Source organism: Drosophila ananassae, chromosome XL, assembly GCF_017639315.1.
Source record: "Drosophila ananassae strain 14024-0371.13 chromosome XL, ASM1763931v2, whole genome shotgun sequence".
Taxonomy (NCBI): domain Eukaryota; kingdom Metazoa; phylum Arthropoda; class Insecta; order Diptera; family Drosophilidae; genus Drosophila; species Drosophila ananassae.
This window is the reverse complement of record NC_057931.1, coordinates 7,957,417-7,977,488: the sequence shown is the minus strand read 5'-3', so window position 1 is coordinate 7,977,488 and position 20,072 is coordinate 7,957,417. Positions and strand designations below refer to the sequence as shown.

Sequence of the window (20,072 nt, the reverse complement as noted above, 5' to 3'; positions counted from 1 at the left end):
CACAAAAGTAGGCAATGAAATTAGTTTAACGACCTCAAAGGATACAAAACACCCACACAACAATAACAACAACAAAACATACAATTGGCAATTCCATGGAATTTTAATTGAAAGGTATCCAATGGGGCGTGGCCATCAAAAATAGCTCAAAGGCCAGCCGACCAGCCAACCAGCCACTCGAGTGTAAGCCCCAAGCCCCAAGCCCCAAAGCCCAAATATCTTCATTATTGAATAATGAGCCGAGTGTCCTGACAGCGGCTCACCAGATAATCGATGGCAATTTTGCATAATGGTCCTTGCTGCCACTTTCCACTTGCCACTTGCCACTACCACTTTCGACTTAATCTCCTGACGTTCGTTCTTATATTATTCTTTTATTTATTTCCTACTCCAGTCTGTCTGTTTTTTATTTTGTTTTTTTTTTTTTGTTTTTTTTGGCCCAACTCCAAGGTAACTTGGCCTGTGAGTGGGATTTTCAGAGATTTCCCTCCTCAGAGATGGAAATCTCTTTCCCCAGAAGTCTTTTTGGCACTGCCACTGTATTTTTTCTTTTTGGTTATTTATAGAATTCACATTAGCTGGAAAACAATTGAAACTTGCCACTTAGCGATTGGGGGACAAATCGTTTCATAATTGATTGATGTGTCAGTAGGATAAGTTGGTTTTTTCACTAAGGGGGGGGACTTGACAGATATATATTCAAATTACACACTCGGAGGAGGGGGCTACCGTATAAGTAATTTCAATCACATCAAGTCATCAAGTACTTTTTAGTTTCTGTTTCGGGAGGAGCTTCTAAAAAAAGAACTTGAAACTTGATCTTAAAAGATTAAAAATGGCATAAATAAATGGAATATGTTTAAAAGATAGTACTTAGTACTAAGAAAGTATTATTAATCATGCGATTTAACTGATTTACCCCCTTTTTGTGGCAGTGCCGTTGGAGAACAGGCTTTTTGGCAAGGGACAGGACTCGCATCTGTCTGTCTGTTGTTGAACTTCTGGCGCTGTTGTTTGGCTTACCCGAGCTGACAACCGCAGGTTGCCCTGCTTTACTGCCACGCCCTCTGACGCCTCCCCCCCCCCCCCCCGCCCTTTAGGCTATATCCCTATATATGTCTCTTTAACTACATTTCCTCTATAGTTCCACCCCCTCGACTGATGTCAAAATAATTTCAATGACACCAGCCATCTACAGGACATCCAGGACACACACATGTTTACATGGTGTGCAAGTGGGAGTGAGGGAGAGATATTTAGACAGATTTTTGATTCAGATAGCTTCTACCCCCTGGCTGGCCGAAATTGAGTTTTGATTTCAAACTCGATTCCCGTAATGGGGTGGAACCAGCCAGTGATTGCTACAAATTCGATTGATTTAACGGCCAGCGTTTATTGTGATTGTGAGCGATGCGATTCCCCCCCTTATCCTTTTTTTTTTTTAGCAAGTTTAGTCAGCCACCCGTTGGTCATTTGCTCAGTGAATTGAATATGTCAGGCCAAATCCGACAGTTGATACTCTGTTCTGGCCAGGACGTGAGGAGTGGGGGGGCCAGTACGTGACCATAATTCCTGACTCGAGAGCTAGAGAGCTCCGGAACTCCGGAGCTCCGGGGGAACAAGCACAAGTTTTTCAGTTGAAAGGATTTGGAGAAAGCCAACAATTAAATACATTTTTAAGCAACTAAGCCTGCTTGCTGGCTTTCAAAAGTATTAGGAACTCCGGATTCTATGCCATTGCTTTAAAAAAGGGGAAATAATACAGTTTAAGTTGAAAAGATTTAAGAGAAGCTCACTCTTGGCTTTCAAAATAAAACCAATTGATGTGTCTTTGCTTGAAAGGTGTTTGGAAAATCTTTTAATCTTAATCTAGCCTTTAAAGTGAAACTTTAATGGAGAAAAATATATATATTTTGGAAAATAAGTTTTCATTCTCTACTTATACTCTCTATTTATATTAAATTCTCGCTCTTGAAGCCGTACAATATGCGGCAGCTCCCTTCAGTCAATTGAGCGATAGGTAGGTTGTATGTACAAAGTGGAAAATGTGCGAATAAAATAATACCAATATACTATCTAAAACAATATACATTCCTCTTTAAATCTCTACATTTCTCTAAAAGACCCTCCCTAATTTCTCTCTTCCAATTCTATCTCCAAACATTTTCAATTATTTCCAAAAATAAACTTTTTTAATCGAATAATATTAGAGGAAATTGTCTATTACTGCTAGCCCATCACATTCGAACCAATCCCCAGAATTTCCCAACTAATAGATACCCTCCCCCACTTTTCATTAAAAAAAGTTACTATTTTTCCGAAAACTAAAACTAAAAATGAAACTTTTTCACTCCGAAGCTTCCCAAAATTCCTAAACACATTTATGTTTTCCCATATTTTTTGTTGCCATTTGGAATTATTTTTTGCAATTAATATTTCTAGCCCCCTTTTGGACAAGTTTTGAGCCACAATTCAATTTCCATGCCGCTTCAAGGACTGTTTGGCATTTTAATCATGCTTGGTGGTGGGGGGTTGGGGGGATGAAAGTCCTTTTTAGGCTGACTAGAAGGACACTTGACTGCTTAGCCCTCGGGCTACTTACAACTAATTGAAATCAGAGACAGTGCGTTCCTCCAAAGGGTGGGATGGGCTGTCTATGGGGCGAAAAAAAAGGGAAATTATGGAAAAAGGTTTAAGTATTTGTGTGCGACAGAGACACAGACAGATCCTGTGAGAGAGACAGCTAGAGAAAGCGAAATCGATGCTGTCAGTTGACAGTTTGTTAATTAAAAACAGCACCAGGTTCAAGGGGATTCCAGGAGGAGGCGAGCCCTGAGCCCAGAACCCAGAACCCTGACTGGGAAAAGCCAGTGGAGCGGTCACTCAACGTCTCACGCACCCACGCACACACATACACATATGGCAATGACTGTATGTGTGTTGTATCCTGGGGTTCATGCACTTGGCAGGCTCGGATGGCAAACGTCAGGACGGGGCCGGGCTAATAAATTGCCCAGAGAATCGAATCGAACAAAGGAACCGACCAACTGCGAGAACAGCACCAGGACGAGCAAATTTCTCACTCAGTCAGGTCACCACCCCCCCTTTTTTCGTCACCCCCACGAAACACTCACCTATCGTCGTAATTAATGTCAGGGAGTAGAGAAAGGCCGAGGCGTAGGTCCATTTGTGGGTGGGTGCATTCATCTGTATGCCACCGGGCGGATAAACCTTCGACTGTCGCACAGCTCGCAGTAGAGTGTCCTGTGAAAATTGAAAAAAAAGGGGAAAAAAGGGACAAAAAACCATAAAAATCAACCAAAAACCATATAAAAGGGAAACGCTCAATTAGCCATCAGAAGGGGAGAAGAAAAAGCCAGGCTTTTCTCACCTGAAAGAGCTGAACTTCCTGGGCGGCGAGTCGCGTCCAATTCTCCTTGTAAAGGATGTTCAGGTCCTCCGTTATCGACCACAGCCGGTCGACAGTTCTGTTTCAAAGTGATTACATCTCTTTATTGAATACTAGTCTTATATTTTATTAATTATTACCTTGATCGTATCTCTGCGTTGGCCAGTTCGGTGCGGGGATAGGGCTTCGAGGCAGCCACTGCCGTTTCCAGAGCACTGCCGTCCTCCAGTTCCCCCTCCAGAGTCACAAACACAATAGATCCCATGGCCGTGTAGAGAAGAACTAGCAAGAGGACGCCTATTTCGGGGCATACAATGGGGATTATAAGTTAAGGCCCAGTACTAGGACCAACAGTGCGTATGAGTGATAATATAACTCATACGCCATGTTGTACCTGAAAAAGTGAATAGTTTAAAAGGCGGATTCAAGGGCCAACTCACCTGTGGCTGATATGCAGTGCGACTTGGGTGCCTTGCGGCATCCACAGAGGCTGCCACCCTCGCCGCCCTCCCGGCCGGCCTGCTTCTCGGCGGACTGCTTCGATGAGCCGCTGGCGCCCGAGCTGGAGGACATTCCGCTGCGTCCACTACGACTGCTGGCACCGTTTTGGGCTGCCGCTGCTGCTGCTGCTGCTGCAGCTGATGTTGCAACACCGCTGCTGCCGCTGGCGGGAGTGTTGTTGCTGGGGCCGCTACCGTCGTTGCTGAGAAAAGCCGCCAGCGGCAGTGGCGACTTCTTGTTCATTGTTTTCTTTACTCTATTTGGTCAATCACTCGTTTAATCAATCAATCAATCAGCCAACCAATCAATCAATCAATCAATCTGCTTGAGGCAGTGTGTGCGGTGTGGCAGATTGCAGCCGAATGGATATGGAAATGGAAATGGAGGCTGGCGGTGCAGAGTGGCGCTTGACAATCGAATCAAACGCTTTGACGCTTCATATGCCACGTAATTTGCATCGTCCTTTTTGGCCAGGATATGTTTGTATGTATGTATTGTATGGATGTGGGTGTCCTGTGTGAAACGTTTACCGTTCACCGTTTACCGGTTTACAGTTTTTGGCTCGCTGTACTGTACTGTACTCTACTGTTATTATGCGACCGTCATAAAATGTCGCTCCCCTTTACGAGCCTCGGATGTGTTGTCGCTTTCGGTGTTCCTGTTTCTTTATTTTAGTCGCGCCGGATGCTGCAAATGCAAAATATTTTCATGAAAACCTGCCACACACACCAACAACAATAATAACAACAACAAGAGAATTGAGGGAAAAAAAAACACAAAATGAAAATGAAAATGAAAATTTTCCACGTGTGTGGATGAGAAAGAAGGTAGCGAAGGGGCGTAAATTGCATGGCAAACGCCGTGTAATTGAGTCAACAGCTTCAGGTTACGGGTTTTTGGCCAAAAGTAATATTCCGCCCAAAAATTCGATTCAAGATATTCGCCATAAACACTTCATTAGCAATAAGGCTAACGGGCAACTTAAATATTTAATAAGAAACGACTTGAGTGGGTGTCCCAGAGTGCCCTTGAAGCCTTTTCACTTTTGTGAAGATTTTTTTTTAAGAATTGTCATCTATATAGCTGTTTTAATTTAAGGTACACTGATTCCTAACATTGCTTCTAGATCATACTGATTCATACTGATTTATTTAATTATAACTCGCTACTAAATACTAGCTACTAGTTACTAGTTCCTCCTTCATTTTCAGTTACTAGTTTCCAACTACTAGTTGCTAGTTACACGTTTTTAAACTTGTAGTTTCGAGTTACTAGTTACTAGTTGATAGTTTCCTATTAACAGTTACTAATCATTAGTTATTAATTACATATTTCCTGTTTCCAGTTACTAGTTACAACTTGCCGAACTTCTAGTTGCTAGTTACTCTTTAGATCATCTAGTTACAAGTTTCTTAGAAACTAGTTACTAGTTGTTAATTATTAGTTTCTGTTTCTAGTTCATAAATACTAGTTACTAGTTACTAGTCTTCAAACTTCTAGTTGCGAGTTGATAGCTACAAACATCTAATTAAAAGTTACTAGTTACTGGTTTCTAAGCACTAGTCACTCACTGACTATTTTCTAAAAAATTACTACTCTTAAATCTGAAACCAACAAACAAAAGAAAACACAAGCACATTCCTAATCAAAGCAATCCCAACTAATTGCTTTTACTTTCTGCAACTTTGTTAGCCTTCAAAATTCCACAAAAACTATAACATATTTTATTTACAGTCAAAATAATAACAAAACTAAAACAATTTCGGTATGTACACTCCCTGCCTAATAAATTTATCCCCGAAAATTAGTCGAGTTTCATAAAAAATATTGTTTACTGGCCAATATGGAGAATGGAAATTTTAAAAGTGCCATAAAATGTGTACAGCATGCCACAAAAACTTTAGAACTTTGGGGTCAGAGGACGGAATGCCCTCATTACCCCGCTAATCATACAAACTCAAGGCACACACTACTACTTAGGCATACCTCTAAATAAGTATATATTTATATGTCAAGGGTATGGTATATAGTATATACTATATTCTTATTCCTGTCCTGTTTTTGTTGAAAATAATCTGATAAACGTGAAGATGGCTGGCATTTAAATTAAAGATTGCGTCGCCCAGGCACAAAAACTTGTCGCCTGGCTAAAGCACGTGCCAGGATTGAGGATTCAGGATTCAGGATATGGGTATAAGGAGACAAGAGGCTCCACAAGGTTAACAAGAATATAGGCCTAATCCCATATACCATGGCACTTCAATTAAGGACACCCCGTTTCTAGTTGGCAGGCCTCTGTTTTTGCTTATTGCTTGCATTTTTGCCTACCCGTCCTCAATGCTAATTAGGTGAAGACATCGCAGCACGTTTCACTCGACTGGAACATGTTCAATTGTTGTCCACACACACAATTACTCACACAATATACAATATATGGCAACGTTTATGTCTCTATATGCCCGAATAGTACATACGTGCTGTACATATGGACAGCCGTTCAATCTTGTTGTGAGTGCTGATACCATATCTTGGTTAAGTAAAACACAAATCTGGGAATTTGTTTAGGTACACAGGGGGAAATAGTACTAGATTTAATAATAATTAAGCTTTTAAGCTAGTAACTAGTAACTAGAGCGAGTAGAGTAGCTAGTAACTACTCGCTATTGAATTGTGACCTAAAGTTTGAAAACTAGTGACTAGCAACGAGTAACTAGAAACTAGTAACAGGAAAATAGTAAAAATAAAAAGGAAGTTGAAAGTTAGAACCCAGGAGATAGTAACTAGTGGTTCTAAACAGAAATAAGAAACTAGCAACGAGTAGCTAGTAACTAGTAGTTATTAAATTGATAATAAAAGCCAGACTGTACTTATTATGATATGGTTTCTGTGGAATATTATCTTTAAGATTAGAAAAAGTATCGAGAAACTAGTAACTAGAAGCTTATAACAAGAAATTTGGAACCAGAAACTAGTAACTAGTAACTACAAGTGAAAGAAAAGATACTCGCAAGCCTTGACTAGTTACTAAAGGCGAGAAACTAGTAAGTAGAAGCGAGTAGTCAGAAACTAGTCACTATAAACCAGTTTCTATGTATAACACTATGTATAAACCAGTTTCTTGAAACTAGTAGCTAGCAACCAGTAACTAGTAAGTAGAAACTAGAAACTACTAGCCACGAATGAGTGACCAGAAACTAGTAGAAACTAGAAACTAGTGACTAGAAACTAGAGAACCTGAAGCTATTTCCAAGCTATTTCAACTACAAATTCAAGGGCCCTTCCTTTTTCTCTCAGTGTCCTGGTAAATCATGCAAAGTAATTGGTAATTGCATCTGCATCTGCATCTGCATATCTCTTCTCTCTGGCCGCACAATTGAAATTGATATTTTGAGTGGGAGTGAGTTAGAGTGGGAGACAAAAACAAAATCAATTCAAATGGAAATACTTTCGGTTCACCTCAAGCCAAATGTGACAGTATTTCTGATTTTGGATTTTCGGATTTAGATTGTGATTTGAATATGGATTTGGAATTGGATTTAAAGTGTGGGGTGTGGGGCGAACTGGCCGTCATTACGATTATCCTACCAATTTGCACACGGTCGGACATAAAGTCCAAAGACCACGAGTTTGGGGGGTCAGGCCATCATCAATCATGTTCCCCGGACTGGTGCTTGGTGGCCTGGGGGCTTTGGTTGGAGCATCAAACAGAGTATCCTGTATCCAGGACCATACATATCTCGTCCTGACAACCAACGAATCAATCTCGGCGAGTGTCGTTTCCCGTTGCCATTGCCCCGGAAAAGATTTACTTAAAGTGCCCGGGCGGAGAGACCCGGGGATTTATGAGAATGTCAAAAAGTTGGCGCAGTTCCTAAATGTTTACTGGCCAGCCAGGTTGCTCTCCCCATCCCTCAAAAAAAGTAGCGCTTCTCGGGAAGGACAGATTGTTGAATGAAATTTGGCGGGAAAAAGTATCCTTTTCTCCTTTTATTTTTCCCCAGAAACTGTCACTGTTTCTAAAAATTAGAACATTACATTTCAAATGAAATGGGAAAAGTGAACGACTCTCTCGTGTGATTTCTCAAATGAATTTCAATGGAGTCTGGCCAGGCACTCAATTATTTTATTATTTGGCTTTTAGGGACGCCCAGGCACCTGACTTTGAAATTTAATTCGGAATTCCTGAGGCTAGCCTTCTCGCTCTGAAGTATTCCAATTCGAAAGCCACTCAAGCTATTCCAGGACGAAATATCCTTCATTCAGACATTCAATATTTTTGGCGCACTGGCATTTAAATATTACACCTGTTTACCACGCCATTTGCCGCCCACCTGGCCTGCCTTAACCACGCCCCCCTACGCCTCCCTACTGTACATATTTATCGTCCTGGCAGGCGATACAGTAGCATTTATTTTGCCTTTTTAATTGCTGACATTTATTGAACGCTCCGTCGTCTGTTAAATCTACCGTGTGAGAAGCCAAGGTACTGGTGTGTGTGGAAATTAAAAGGTCGCCCAGAGGGGGGGGTCAGGGGTGGTCTGGTGTGTGTGTGTGTGTGTGCACAACCTCAAGGTGCGAGTGTCGGGGGCTGCCTTTGAGTCTGACTTAAGTGCAAACTTATGCCAATTATAGCCAGCTTTTTCCCCAGCAGGCATTCAGCATTGAACTTTATATGCACTGAGAGAAATATAATATACTTGATAGTGATTTGCTATTTATGATTCATTTTTTTTATCTTTAAAATAAAGGGTTTTTTGGGATAAGAGACTAGCTGTGAGGGGAGTCATTAGTCTTTTAGGACTAAGACTTTATTTTTCTATTTTATTTAAATATTATTGCTTTGAAGTTCGAACACTCTTTCGAACACACGAACATTCTTTGCCATTTTTTATCTTACAACTTTTCTACCTTCTTTGAAGTTTAAATTATAAATAGAGGCAGTGCTTTAAAGTAAAATAATACTAATTTTCTTTAAAATTTTTTAATTAAAATATAACTTGCTTCTCAAACACCTTCAGCAAAAGGATTTCAATCAAAGACAAATCCCACAAATTCCGGCGTATTTCTCGCCGTGTTCTTACGGACATGCCCCCAAGGAGAAAGTGCGGAGAAAGCGGGGAGCAGGTGGCAGGTGGCAGGCGGGTGGAGAAAGCTCAAGCAGATTACACGGATCATTAGCTCAAATGAGAAAGTTCACATGTTCAGCTTCTTCGCGCTAAACACGACGGCCAGCACTTAATCAAATGCAAGCAGTGGCGCCCAGGAGAAGCCAAGACAGTGTCCTTGGGAAGATTGGGGAGAAGATGTCCTGCCAGTCCTGCCATTCCTGCCAGAAGGAAGACAGGACAGACAGGAAGGATGGATGCCCAAGATAGATGCTTTTTGGGGGGAAGAAAATAAATAAAAGCCAGAGAAATGCTACCATCTCGTACGCAGATATCCACAAGCAATATGCCTGATTGAAAGCAAGTAACTTTCCAGGACAACATGCGACAGGACACGCAGGACACGTGCAGTTATTTGCGGAATTTTGATAGATTCCCCTGCAACTGATTTGCGCACGTCCACTCGCAAAGGTGAATCAAATGGAGCGGTCAAAGATCCTTCCTTCCTTCCATTTATCTATTTTTTCTAGTCCTTTTTTCTGTTTTTCCCCTATCTTTTTTGATTTTTTTTTTTTTTGGCCTAGCCAAAGTGCAAACCCCTGTCTGTCCTGTTTGCGAGTTGGTCCTTTTGGTCCGTTTTTTTTTGGGGGAATGGGGTAGTAGGGTGGTGATGACCACTTCTAAGTTTGTTAGGCGGTCCCCGATGAGGGCGAGGGAGCACTGAGAGATAAAAGTATAGCATACTTTTTGGCATTTGTCAGAAAACTAAAAGGGAAGAGTACCGGGTATTGCATAGTCAAGAAACTATAGAGCTAAACAGGCTTATTTTTAATACAAACTAATAAGATAGTCCTATAAAACCCCTTTTGAAAAGCTAAGAGATGAAAAATAAAGACCTAGAAGTACCAGGTATCATAGATCTCGAGTCCCTATCTACTCCCCCCATGTAACCCCCGGAAAATCCCTCTTTTTTCCCCCAATTTTCTCCAAGTGCTAATGAAAGAGGCAAACAAAGTGTGGGCGGGCTCCTAAAGAGACAGAACATCACGCATGCCGCCAAAAACGATTCTCGTGTCTAAACTGACTGCCAGGACTTTCACTCCTCCACCTCAGCCCGGTCTCCACTCTTACCCCAGCAAGGACATAAAAGCCTGGCAAGCAAAGAACACACAAATATAGACAGTCGAGAGCAGAGCAGAGCCATTATGGATGGAAATCGGGGTAAAGAGGGTCACATATCCAAATATCCATTTCTCACTCATTGCGTTTTTGGCAACTTGCTGGACAATTAAACGGCAAATCACGCCTAGGATTTGGTAAAAGCATTCCAGCCTCCCAGGACCACTACCCTACATCCTGCATCCTGCATCCTGCATCCTGCATCGTGCATCGCATATCCTGGCAAAAGAAACAACAAGCCAGACAGGCACTATGGCACTGAAAGCAATTGGGAAAATGGCATAAAAACTGGAGCATCGCCAAAGGCGAAACTACGAGATTGATGACGACGAGAGTTCGGCTTTAGCTTCTGGTCCTAGCTCTGGTCCGGGTTATGGTCCTGGTACTGGTACTGGTCCTGGTACTGGTCTGGCTGTGTTGGCCAAAAACCACCAGTCAGCCAGCCAGCCAACTTGGCCAAAGGGCGAAGCGAAAAGTAAATTGTAAATGAAATGTGGAAAGCGGAGAGACCGCAACGAACTGATCGGCGGGGCTGTTGGGCCGTCAAAGAGTCATAAAGAACCGGAAAACAAAAGTTATTAGAAGAACAAAGGGTCCTGGCTATGGTAGTGGCAGTGGCAGTGGCCATAAAGCCTCAGGCTTTTGGAAAAATGAGAGAGAAAAGGTAACAGGACAACCGGAGCTAGGAAATTGTTAAAGGAAACTCCAAACGGAAATGCTCTCTTAATAATTCAAAATCAATAAGCAATAGTAGAGGGTTTATATTTTAGTTAGTCCCTCAAACTTAATCAGTTGTATTATCAGTAGTGCGTACTCTTATCACCTCGGAATAAATGTTCAATTCCATCTGGGGAATTGCGGTTGAATGGGCTCGGGAAAGGTGGGCCAGAACTATCAAGTTGATTATCCCCCAGTCGGGCTTAATTCTATTACCAAAGAACCCTTTGCCTTACTGACCAAAGCCCTGCCCCAGCACACTTGCCACAAATGGATCCAAACAATAACTCACAAAAATCCTCACAATTTGCTGAACTTGAGCCTGTCACTGGCGGGCCAAAAGGGGCGAACAAATGCTTAGGCTTAACCCACTTGAGGGGCCCTTGGGTTAGATTGTAACCAACTCGAGTTAACCCATTAGTGCCAAAGGAGGCGAGGCGAGCCGGTGCGGGGGTTGTGGGGGAAAATAAACCAGCCAAGAGGCAATGGAGATGGAAATGAAAAAACAATTTCATTGCAAAGTGAAACGTAGAGTCACGTCTGACACTCAAAGGGAGAGGGGCGGGGAGATAGGCGGAGGGGGCGAAGGATTCCAGGATTCCTCTGGCTCTGGCTCTGGCTCCTGTCTGTTGTTATTGCTTAGCTGGTGATTTTGTAGAGCAAGCAAATAAATTGAAAAAAGTTACTGAGGTGGGGCCGTACAAGAAAAATCATTCAGATAGCTGCCAGTCCTGGCGACTCCTCTCGCTCCCCCGCTCCCTCTTTCGTCAACTCTCGCAATGATTGAATGCCCAGGATACACACAGGATAAAAAAAACAACAAGCTGGAGGGAGCTGACTTAGAAAGGAGCCTAACAAATTTATACTCTTACTATTTTATTGGGAGTTTGGTAGTTAAGAGCTTCCAACTTAGCAGAGATCAGGATATAGACAGTTGGATATAGAAAGAAAATGAATGCGTTGAAAAATGAACACAAAGGAAAATGAAATGGAAAGGAAATGAACACACTTTTGGATGCAAACACCAGAAAATGAATAAAAAGATAAATGAACACACGAGAAAATGAACACAAACACGAAAATGAGTAATGAACACACAGAAAAATGAACAAATGGGAAAATGAATACCCTAGAAATGAACACACCGAATAATGAATAGACAAAGGAATGAACATCATAGAAAATGAACACACTTACAAATGAACACAATGAATAAACGGATAAATGAACAAAGTATAAAATGAACATCCACAGGAATTTATATTAAAAATATAATCTTTACAAGGTAAACCCTAAAAAAATGAACAAAAACTAGACCAGACTATCTCAGTAAACCCCAAATACCCTATCCTAGAGTATAAAACCAAAAGAAAACTCGTGAAAAGATTCAAACATACTCGGCAAAGGACTCGCAATTGAATTGGAACCCCCTCCTCGCAAATGAAGAATGTTCTCAGCATTTTTCTGGGGCACACGTACCCATGAAAAGGGTGGAGCGATGGAGCGGTGGAGGAGAGTGTGGCATTGGGGTTGGGTTTCGGGTTTCGGGCTTCGGGTTGAATGGATCAAGACGTCCAAGTCCAAGTCCAAGCCAACATCAAATTTGTTGGGCGAAACATAAAAACCAAACAGAGAACGACATGAAAATGTGGCAACAAATAGAAGTAGAAATAGAAATAGAAATAGACGCCCGGGCCCAAGAAAACGTGGAAAATGTTTTGGCCAAGAAATGCAAGAAGGAAAAAAATCCAAAAAAAAAAACAAAATAAACTATAAACAAAACAAAGCGGAACGAAGCTCACAGAATCATGAAAAATGTAAACCAACTAAAGGCAAAAAACTAAAAAAAAAAATAAAAAGAAAACACAAGCTGAGATACAAGTCCATGTCTTATGCTAAGAATTTTGATGCACTTACAAAAATGTACGAGACTGCACACACTGCAAGGATACAGATACAAGGATACAATGTTGGAGGTGGGTGGGGGTGGCTGTTGGAGTGGGTGGGCTGAGTGGGTGCAACCCTGCCACAAGTGGCACTGACGAAGGCAGCGCTGATTGGCACAAGGCCAATGGAATAGCAAGCACCAAGCCAAAGAACATTTCACTCGAGACTCCTCCGCTTCTAGATTTTTATTTTATTTTATTTTCTTATTTTTATTTCTTTTTTTTTTATACCCCCCTATTTTTTGGCCAAACAAAATCACAAGTTTCAAGTGCTGGCCAGAGTACGTGAATGGCCCGAAGATAATGACCGAAAGTGCCTTCAATTAGTCGCAGTCAATGGGCCAAAAGTTGGCTACAAAGTTCTTGAGGAGAAGTTCTTCCTTGAGAAGAAGAAAGACCCCCAACAATGGCTCCAAATAAATCAAAATAAATTGTTATTCATGTAGTTATTCGTGGTGTAATTCCCAATCGGTTCTTGCGCGTTCTAGACTCATAAATACTTGATCTAATCGAGGCCGCAGAGAACTTTACAATTCCCGATTCCGAAAATAAGAAATCGAAATCAATTGGGGGGCCCTCTAATGTGTCGGTCGTTTAATAAATTATAGGTATCCCTTCTCAAAGGCCTCCTTTATCGATGATCCTGACGAGATGCCGCAGTCTCCTCCTCCTCCTGTGGCGCAAAAGTGCGATGGAATCGTGCCCGATTTGATGGCCAAATTCGAGCTTAAAACCGCAATAAATAAATCTTTTTTTCGGCTGCCACAGGACATGGATACGAAAAGGATACGATATATGTATCCGACATGCTGTGAGAAGGGAGGCCGCGCCTCAAGCTGTCAGCTGCTAGGACTCTGGATACGGACACGGACACGGACACGGATGCGGTTGCGGTTCGGCCTGCATAATGACCCACAAGGATACAGTTTACTTTATTTTCTTCTCATTTCTTCTCATTTTGCTTCCCCTTGCTGCCGCTGATGGTGCCTGCCACATGCCTCATGCCACATGCCAGCAACTAGGTAATCTTTTGCATCATCGAGACCCAATGAAGTACGTGGCAAGCCGAACAGCCAGCAGAGAGCGCCCTGCGACTGTTGCTTCTTTGGGGCAACTGGAAATGCATAAACAAGCAGGCGAGTCGGTCTCTTCCCCGCCACTGCCACTGCCACTGCCAGTGGCAGACACCAATGCCACTTGAAATTACACGGTCCTCCGTCAGGCACCCGAAAACCAAAGAAAAGGACAGCCAATGGCGGTGAAAAAGAGACGGAGGCAAGTACACCAGGGACCCAGGTCCCAAAAAACAACATACAGTGGTTGGGAAGAAAATAAATAAGTTTGGAAATTTAAAACTACAATTTTTTTAACAAATTAATATTTAAAGAGAGTTCCATTATTTAAGTATTGAAGTTTAAAGTTAAACACTTAAATGATTAATTAATAAAGTATATTTAATTTTTAAGAAATGGTATTTTCTAGAAAATAATATTTCCAAAATATCTAGCTCTTGCTAGATTTTTTAAAATATATTACATTTTAGAAAGAGTCATTCTAGAACCCAGTACACAATTTATAGAAATTTCTAAATTTTTTACTAAGACTTATGAGAAATTTTCAAAAAAAATAGCTAAAAAATGAACAAAAAAAATAAAATTAGACTGAAAAGAGCCCCCTTGAGGCCCACTGTGCCAAGAGTCCTGCGACTTCTGGCATAAGACTGGCACGGACAGTTTCGGTTGCGACTCGCGTACATCTGGGGAGCGCCGGGGAGCGAATCGCATATGTAGCCAGCACGTCCTTCATTCAATGCCATGAAACGTGTTAAGGATTCAAGGGGCAGGACTCTGGGTTTTATTTTCAATGCAAGTCCTGTAACATCTCATTCCGCCCATCTCATGGGCGAGTGTGAGTGCGGGGCAAGAATTTAATCAGTATAGCTTTGCCAGCATTCCGATAGACAACCTGAATTTAGATAACAAATTATGCATTGCCTCCCTCGGTCGTCCTGGTCGTCCTGCTGGTCGTCCTCCAGCTCGTCCTGCAGCCATTACAATTGTTGCACATGTGTGAGGATTTTTATATTTTTTTGTATGGCCTTTGGTTGGAGAAGGGACGTGATAGCTGGCTCTTTGTGGGCAACCTTTTAGGCGCCTCTCTCTCTGTACTTTTTTTTTTTGGGGCAGAGGTCAGCAATTTTCATTTGAGGTCTTCGGGATGAGGAGGTCGCCCAGGAAATGACAGTTATTGCCATTTGCCTTTGGGTGTAGGGAAGTGTGGGGCAAGGACTCCTCACACACCACAATTACGAGCGATGAATGGAAATGCAATGCAGCAATGGAAAATGCCTTTTTAAAATGCCATCCAAATGGGGTTACCCCCAAAAAGAAATTAACCCAAAAGAATGTTGCGGGATTTGGGCAGAAACAAAGCAAAGCAGGAGCAGGAACAGGATCTGGAAAAGCAAAAAGCAAAAAGCTAGTATTGAAAGGCATTTTGGACATTCTGTTTATTTCTGGGCCGTCAGTCACGTGTTGACGCAGTTTCTTTCAACTTCGATTTCGATTTGGGGTTCGGGTCGGGGGCTATAATTGCACTTTTGGTTCCGTTCCGTTTCCAGTTCGCTTCACCAGTTTGTTGTTTAAGCTGGAATTGAGTTATACTACAACAGGTTACAAGCGTCACACAGTTTCCTGTGAAAAGAGGCGGCGGCAACAAAAAATGGCAGGGAAAAAGTTGGTGGGAAAGCAAGTCAGCCGGAAGGTAGCCCGGGAACTGAGAACGTAATTGGACACATTGATTGTGAGTTTCAAAATAAAATAAAATTGAAAAACCGTATTTAAGGAAACTTTTGAATGCAGAAAGGAGCTACTTGGTTCCTTGATCACGAAAATGTATATCTTTTTCCGATCGGACCAAAATTGGAGGAGCTGTGCTAACCGGAAGAGGGAAAAGTGGAAAACATGGGGATGACGGCCATTTTTAAGGGGGACCCCTTGCGAAAATTTCGAAAAATTGAAAAACGGTATTTAAGGAAAGTTTTGAATGCAGAAAGGAGCTAATGAGTTTCCTGATCACGAAAATGTATATCTTTTCCCGATCGGAGAAAAATTGGAGGAGCTGTGCCAACCGGAAGAGGGAAAAGTGGAAAAAATTGGGGATGACGGCCATTTTCAAGGGGGACCCCTTGGGAAAATTTCGAAAAATTGAAAAACGGTATTTAAGGAAAGTTTTGAATGCAGAAAGGAGCTAATGAGTTTCCTGATCACGAAAATGTATATCTTTTTCCGATCAGAGCAAAATTGGAGGAGCTGTGCGATTTGGAAGAGGGAAAAGTGGAAAAAATGGGGTTGACAGCCATTTTCAAGGGGGACGGACCCCTTGGGAAAATTTCGAAAAATTGAAAAACGGTATTTAAGGAAAGTTTTGAATGCAGAAAGGAGCTAATGAGTTCCCTGATTACGAAAATGTATATCTTTTTCCGATCGGAGCCAAATTGGAGGAGCTGTGCGATTTGGAAGAGGGAAAAGTGGAAAACATGGGGATGACGGCCATTTTCAAGGGGGACGGACCCCTTGGGAAAATTTCGAAAAATTGAAAAACGGTATTTAAGGAAAGTTTTGAATGCAGAAAGGAGCTAATGAGTTTCCTGATCACGAAAATGTATATCTTTTTCCGATCAGAGCAAAATTGGAGGAGCTGTGCCAACCGGAAGAGGCAAAAGTGGAAAAAATTGGGGATGACGGCCATTTTCAAGGGGGACCCCTTGGGAAAATTTCGAAAAATTGAAAAACGGTATTTAAGGAAAGTTTTGAATGCAGAAAGGAGCTAATGAGTTTCCTGATCACGAAAATGTATATCTTTTTCCGATCAGAGCAAAATTGGAGGAGCTGTGCGATTTGGAAGAGGGAAAAGTGGAAAAAATGGGGTTGACAGCCATTTTCAAGGGGGACGGACCCCTTGGGAAAATTTCGAAAAATTGAAAAACGGTATTTAAGGAAAGTTTTGAATGCAGAAAGGAGCTAATGAGTTCCCTGATTACGAAAATGTATATCTTTTTCCGATCGGAGCCAAATTGGAGGAGCTGTGCGATTTGGAAGAGGGAAAAGTGGAAAACATGGGGATGACGGCCATTTTCAAGGGGGACGGACCCCTTGGGAAAATTTCGAAAAATTGAAAAACGGTATTTAAGGAAAGTTTTGAATGCAGAAAGGAGCTAATGAGTTTCCTGATCACGAAAATGTATATCTTTTTCCGATCAGAGCAAAATTGGAGGAGCTGTGCCAACCGGAAGAGGCAAAAGTGGAAAAAATTGGGGATGACGGCCATTTTCAAGGGGGACCCCTTGGGAAAATTTCGAAAAATTGAAAAACGGTATTTAAGGAAAGTTTTGAATGCAGAAAGGAGCTAATGAGTTTCCTGATCACGAAAATGTATATCTTTTCCCGATCGGAGAAAAATTGGAGGAGCTGTGCCAACCGGAAGAGGGAAAAGTGGAAAAAATTGGGGATGACGGCCATTTTCAAGGGGGACCCCTTGGGAAAATTTCGAAAAATTGAAAAACGGTATTTAAGGAAAGTTTTGAATGCAGAAAGGAGCTAATGAGTTTCCTGATCACGAAAATGTATATCTTTTCCCGATCGGAGTAAAATTGGAGGAGCTGTGCCAACCGGAAGAGGGAAAAGTGGAAAACATTTTCAAGGGAAAATTTCGGTTCGATTCTTTCGTTAGATTCTACTTCCAACCATTAAAAATCACATAGAACTACGCCATGACGCTCCAAAAAGCAACCAAATCACCACAAACCACTGAAATATTCCACAAAAATAAACAGAAAAGCATTCCCAGTCGTTACTAAGCCAACTGAACTAAACCATAACCAACAATAAGTTAACCCAAAAAGTGAATAAAAGCCAGAGGCTTACAAATTTTGATGACTTTGATGACCAGGCGAAACTGTACCACATCGGTATAAAAAAAAAAGAACGAAAGGAGAGAAAACAAGCGAAATAGCCGACAAAGGCAAATCAACTTCAATCGAAAATCCTAAAAACATTTTTCAGAGGAAAAAGTCAAAAGTGCAAACACTTCAGCACCAACTGGAAAGAGCCGTAACCGTTCCATTTTGTGTCCCCGGAAATTTTTGTCATAATCCAAAGCCAAAAAACCAATAGACCGCACCAAACCAAACTTGCCACGCCCCTTTGACAACACACATACTCACACACACACACATACATAGTTGTGGAAACACGTGTCCAATTTTCGCATGGATTTCAGTTTTTTTTTTTTTTTTTTGAGGGCGGTATTGTTGGGCAAATAAATGAAATGAAATGAAACATTTTAACAATAAATGCAAATTTAGCTAAGCCGCCTATTGGCAACTAAAACCGACACGAACGACAAAATATATACAAAATATATATATGTATATATGGATATATATATACCGTTACGCACACATGCTAACTCAAATCGAAAAGTCTATAAACCAAAATGGAGAAGGCATGGAAATTTTTCGCTTTATTTTCACGCGCATCTGGCACACACTCCTTTCTGTGTGTGTGTGTGTGAAAAGTGAATGGGAAAATGTGTCAGCAGGACCTACTCCTCCTCCTCCTCCATCTCCCACACACCTCTCGATTTCTAACAATTTTTTATTTCATGTTACCCGCTTTGGGGCATCTGACCAATTGTATGATTTAATATGACAATGGGCTGGCGGTCGCCTTTTGTGGGCAACTGTGTGTGTGTGTGTGTGTGTGTGTGTTTGGGTGTGTGTCTGGGCGGGGGTGTTCGCATATGGGCACAAAAAACCACTCGACTAAGCCTTTATTTAATAACAAACTAAGCACAAACAAGCCCAGGGGATCCTTTTCCAAATCGCCCTATAAACTAACACACTGCGATTGCAAAATGGTTGCCAGTTTTCGATTAATTTTATTATTTTATTCGATAATTTAAGGGAATATTTATAATTGGCTTATTGTATTATTATTTTTGGTTAATAATTGTTTTCTTTTTACATTAATATTTAATGTAAAGTATAACTAATATCTTTAGCTTAATGGATTAAAGTTTAGTTCGATTATTTCGATAGACACTCTTTGAAAAAATCATTCTATCGAACTTTTATCGAATCGTTCTATCATCGTTTTAAGTTGATTTCGATAGCTACTATTTCAGATACTAAAGCCTTGATCGTTTCATAGATTTATCGATTATTTCGATAGTTTTATATCTAACCAAACAAACATATCGTTAAAAACTATCAAAAAAACAAGAATTAATCGTTTAAGATATAATTTGATTATTTCGATAGACCTATCCATAGTTCTAATATCTTTTCCTAACAAAAATTACCTCTAATTTTTGCCTCTAACACTCTACCGATTATTTCGATACCTTTTCTGTTTGCAGATCTAAAATCAAGCGAAGAGAATTCGATTACCGACTGACTGGCTCTGATTTATGCAGATTTTTTCCATAATTGCTCCATCAACCCGACCAAAGGCAATCAATTCGGTCACGGGGCAGTCATGCCAACCCAAAAACGAGCTATATATATATTGCTGTGAGCTTATATATAGTTTTGAGCTGATTTTGCAACAAAGTTCGATGGCAATCGCTCAATTGGAACATCGATTCAATCGATTTCAGCCGCCAGTGGCAGTGCGCCACTGGTTCCGGTTGCCTCTCAAGCAAACGACTTGAAATTTGAAAAGTAAACGAAACGATGATAAAATAATACAAACACAAATACAAATACAAACACAAATGCAAAACACCAATACAAACACACGTAGCACACGGAATACAAATACCAAAACACACACACCCACACACACACACTCACTCTCAGAGGCAGGCTACTATCGGAGTTTGGACACGCGTGTGTGTGGGTTTTGGTTATAGATGGTTGCATATAAACTGAAAATCGAAAACCATATTTCAATTTGCGGCATTTAGCACACACACACACACACATACACATCGGGTGTGTGTGTGAGTGTTAGAGAGTGGGTGGCAGGAGCATCTGAAAGGACACGCATGATCAAATTGATACGCTTGCCGTAACGAGCAGCAGCCCAACTCGCTGAGTGAGTTCAGTTCAGTGGCAACCGGGGGGCTGTCAAGGGTTAAGGTAGCCACGGACGGGGGTGGGTGTTAAGAGCGAGTGGAAGAGTGGGGAGTGGCCGCCCCACTGGGGCAAGT

The 20,072-nt window shown here is 41.5% G+C and overlaps 1 protein-coding gene across 1 annotated transcript in view; it reads right to left on the bottom strand.

Annotated features, from left to right (window-relative positions):
* LOC6502290 overlaps positions 1 to 20,072 on the bottom strand; it is a 76,364-nt gene that overhangs the window by 27,007 nt on the left and 29,285 nt on the right. Inside the window, 4 exon segments of the mRNA XM_001966144.4 lie at positions 3,135 to 3,264; positions 3,392 to 3,488; positions 3,550 to 3,706; positions 3,850 to 4,597. Of these exon segments, the coding sequence (XP_001966180.3) occupies positions 3,135 to 3,264; positions 3,392 to 3,488; positions 3,550 to 3,706; positions 3,850 to 4,153 (688 nt within the window). The 5' untranslated portion in view covers positions 4,154 to 4,597.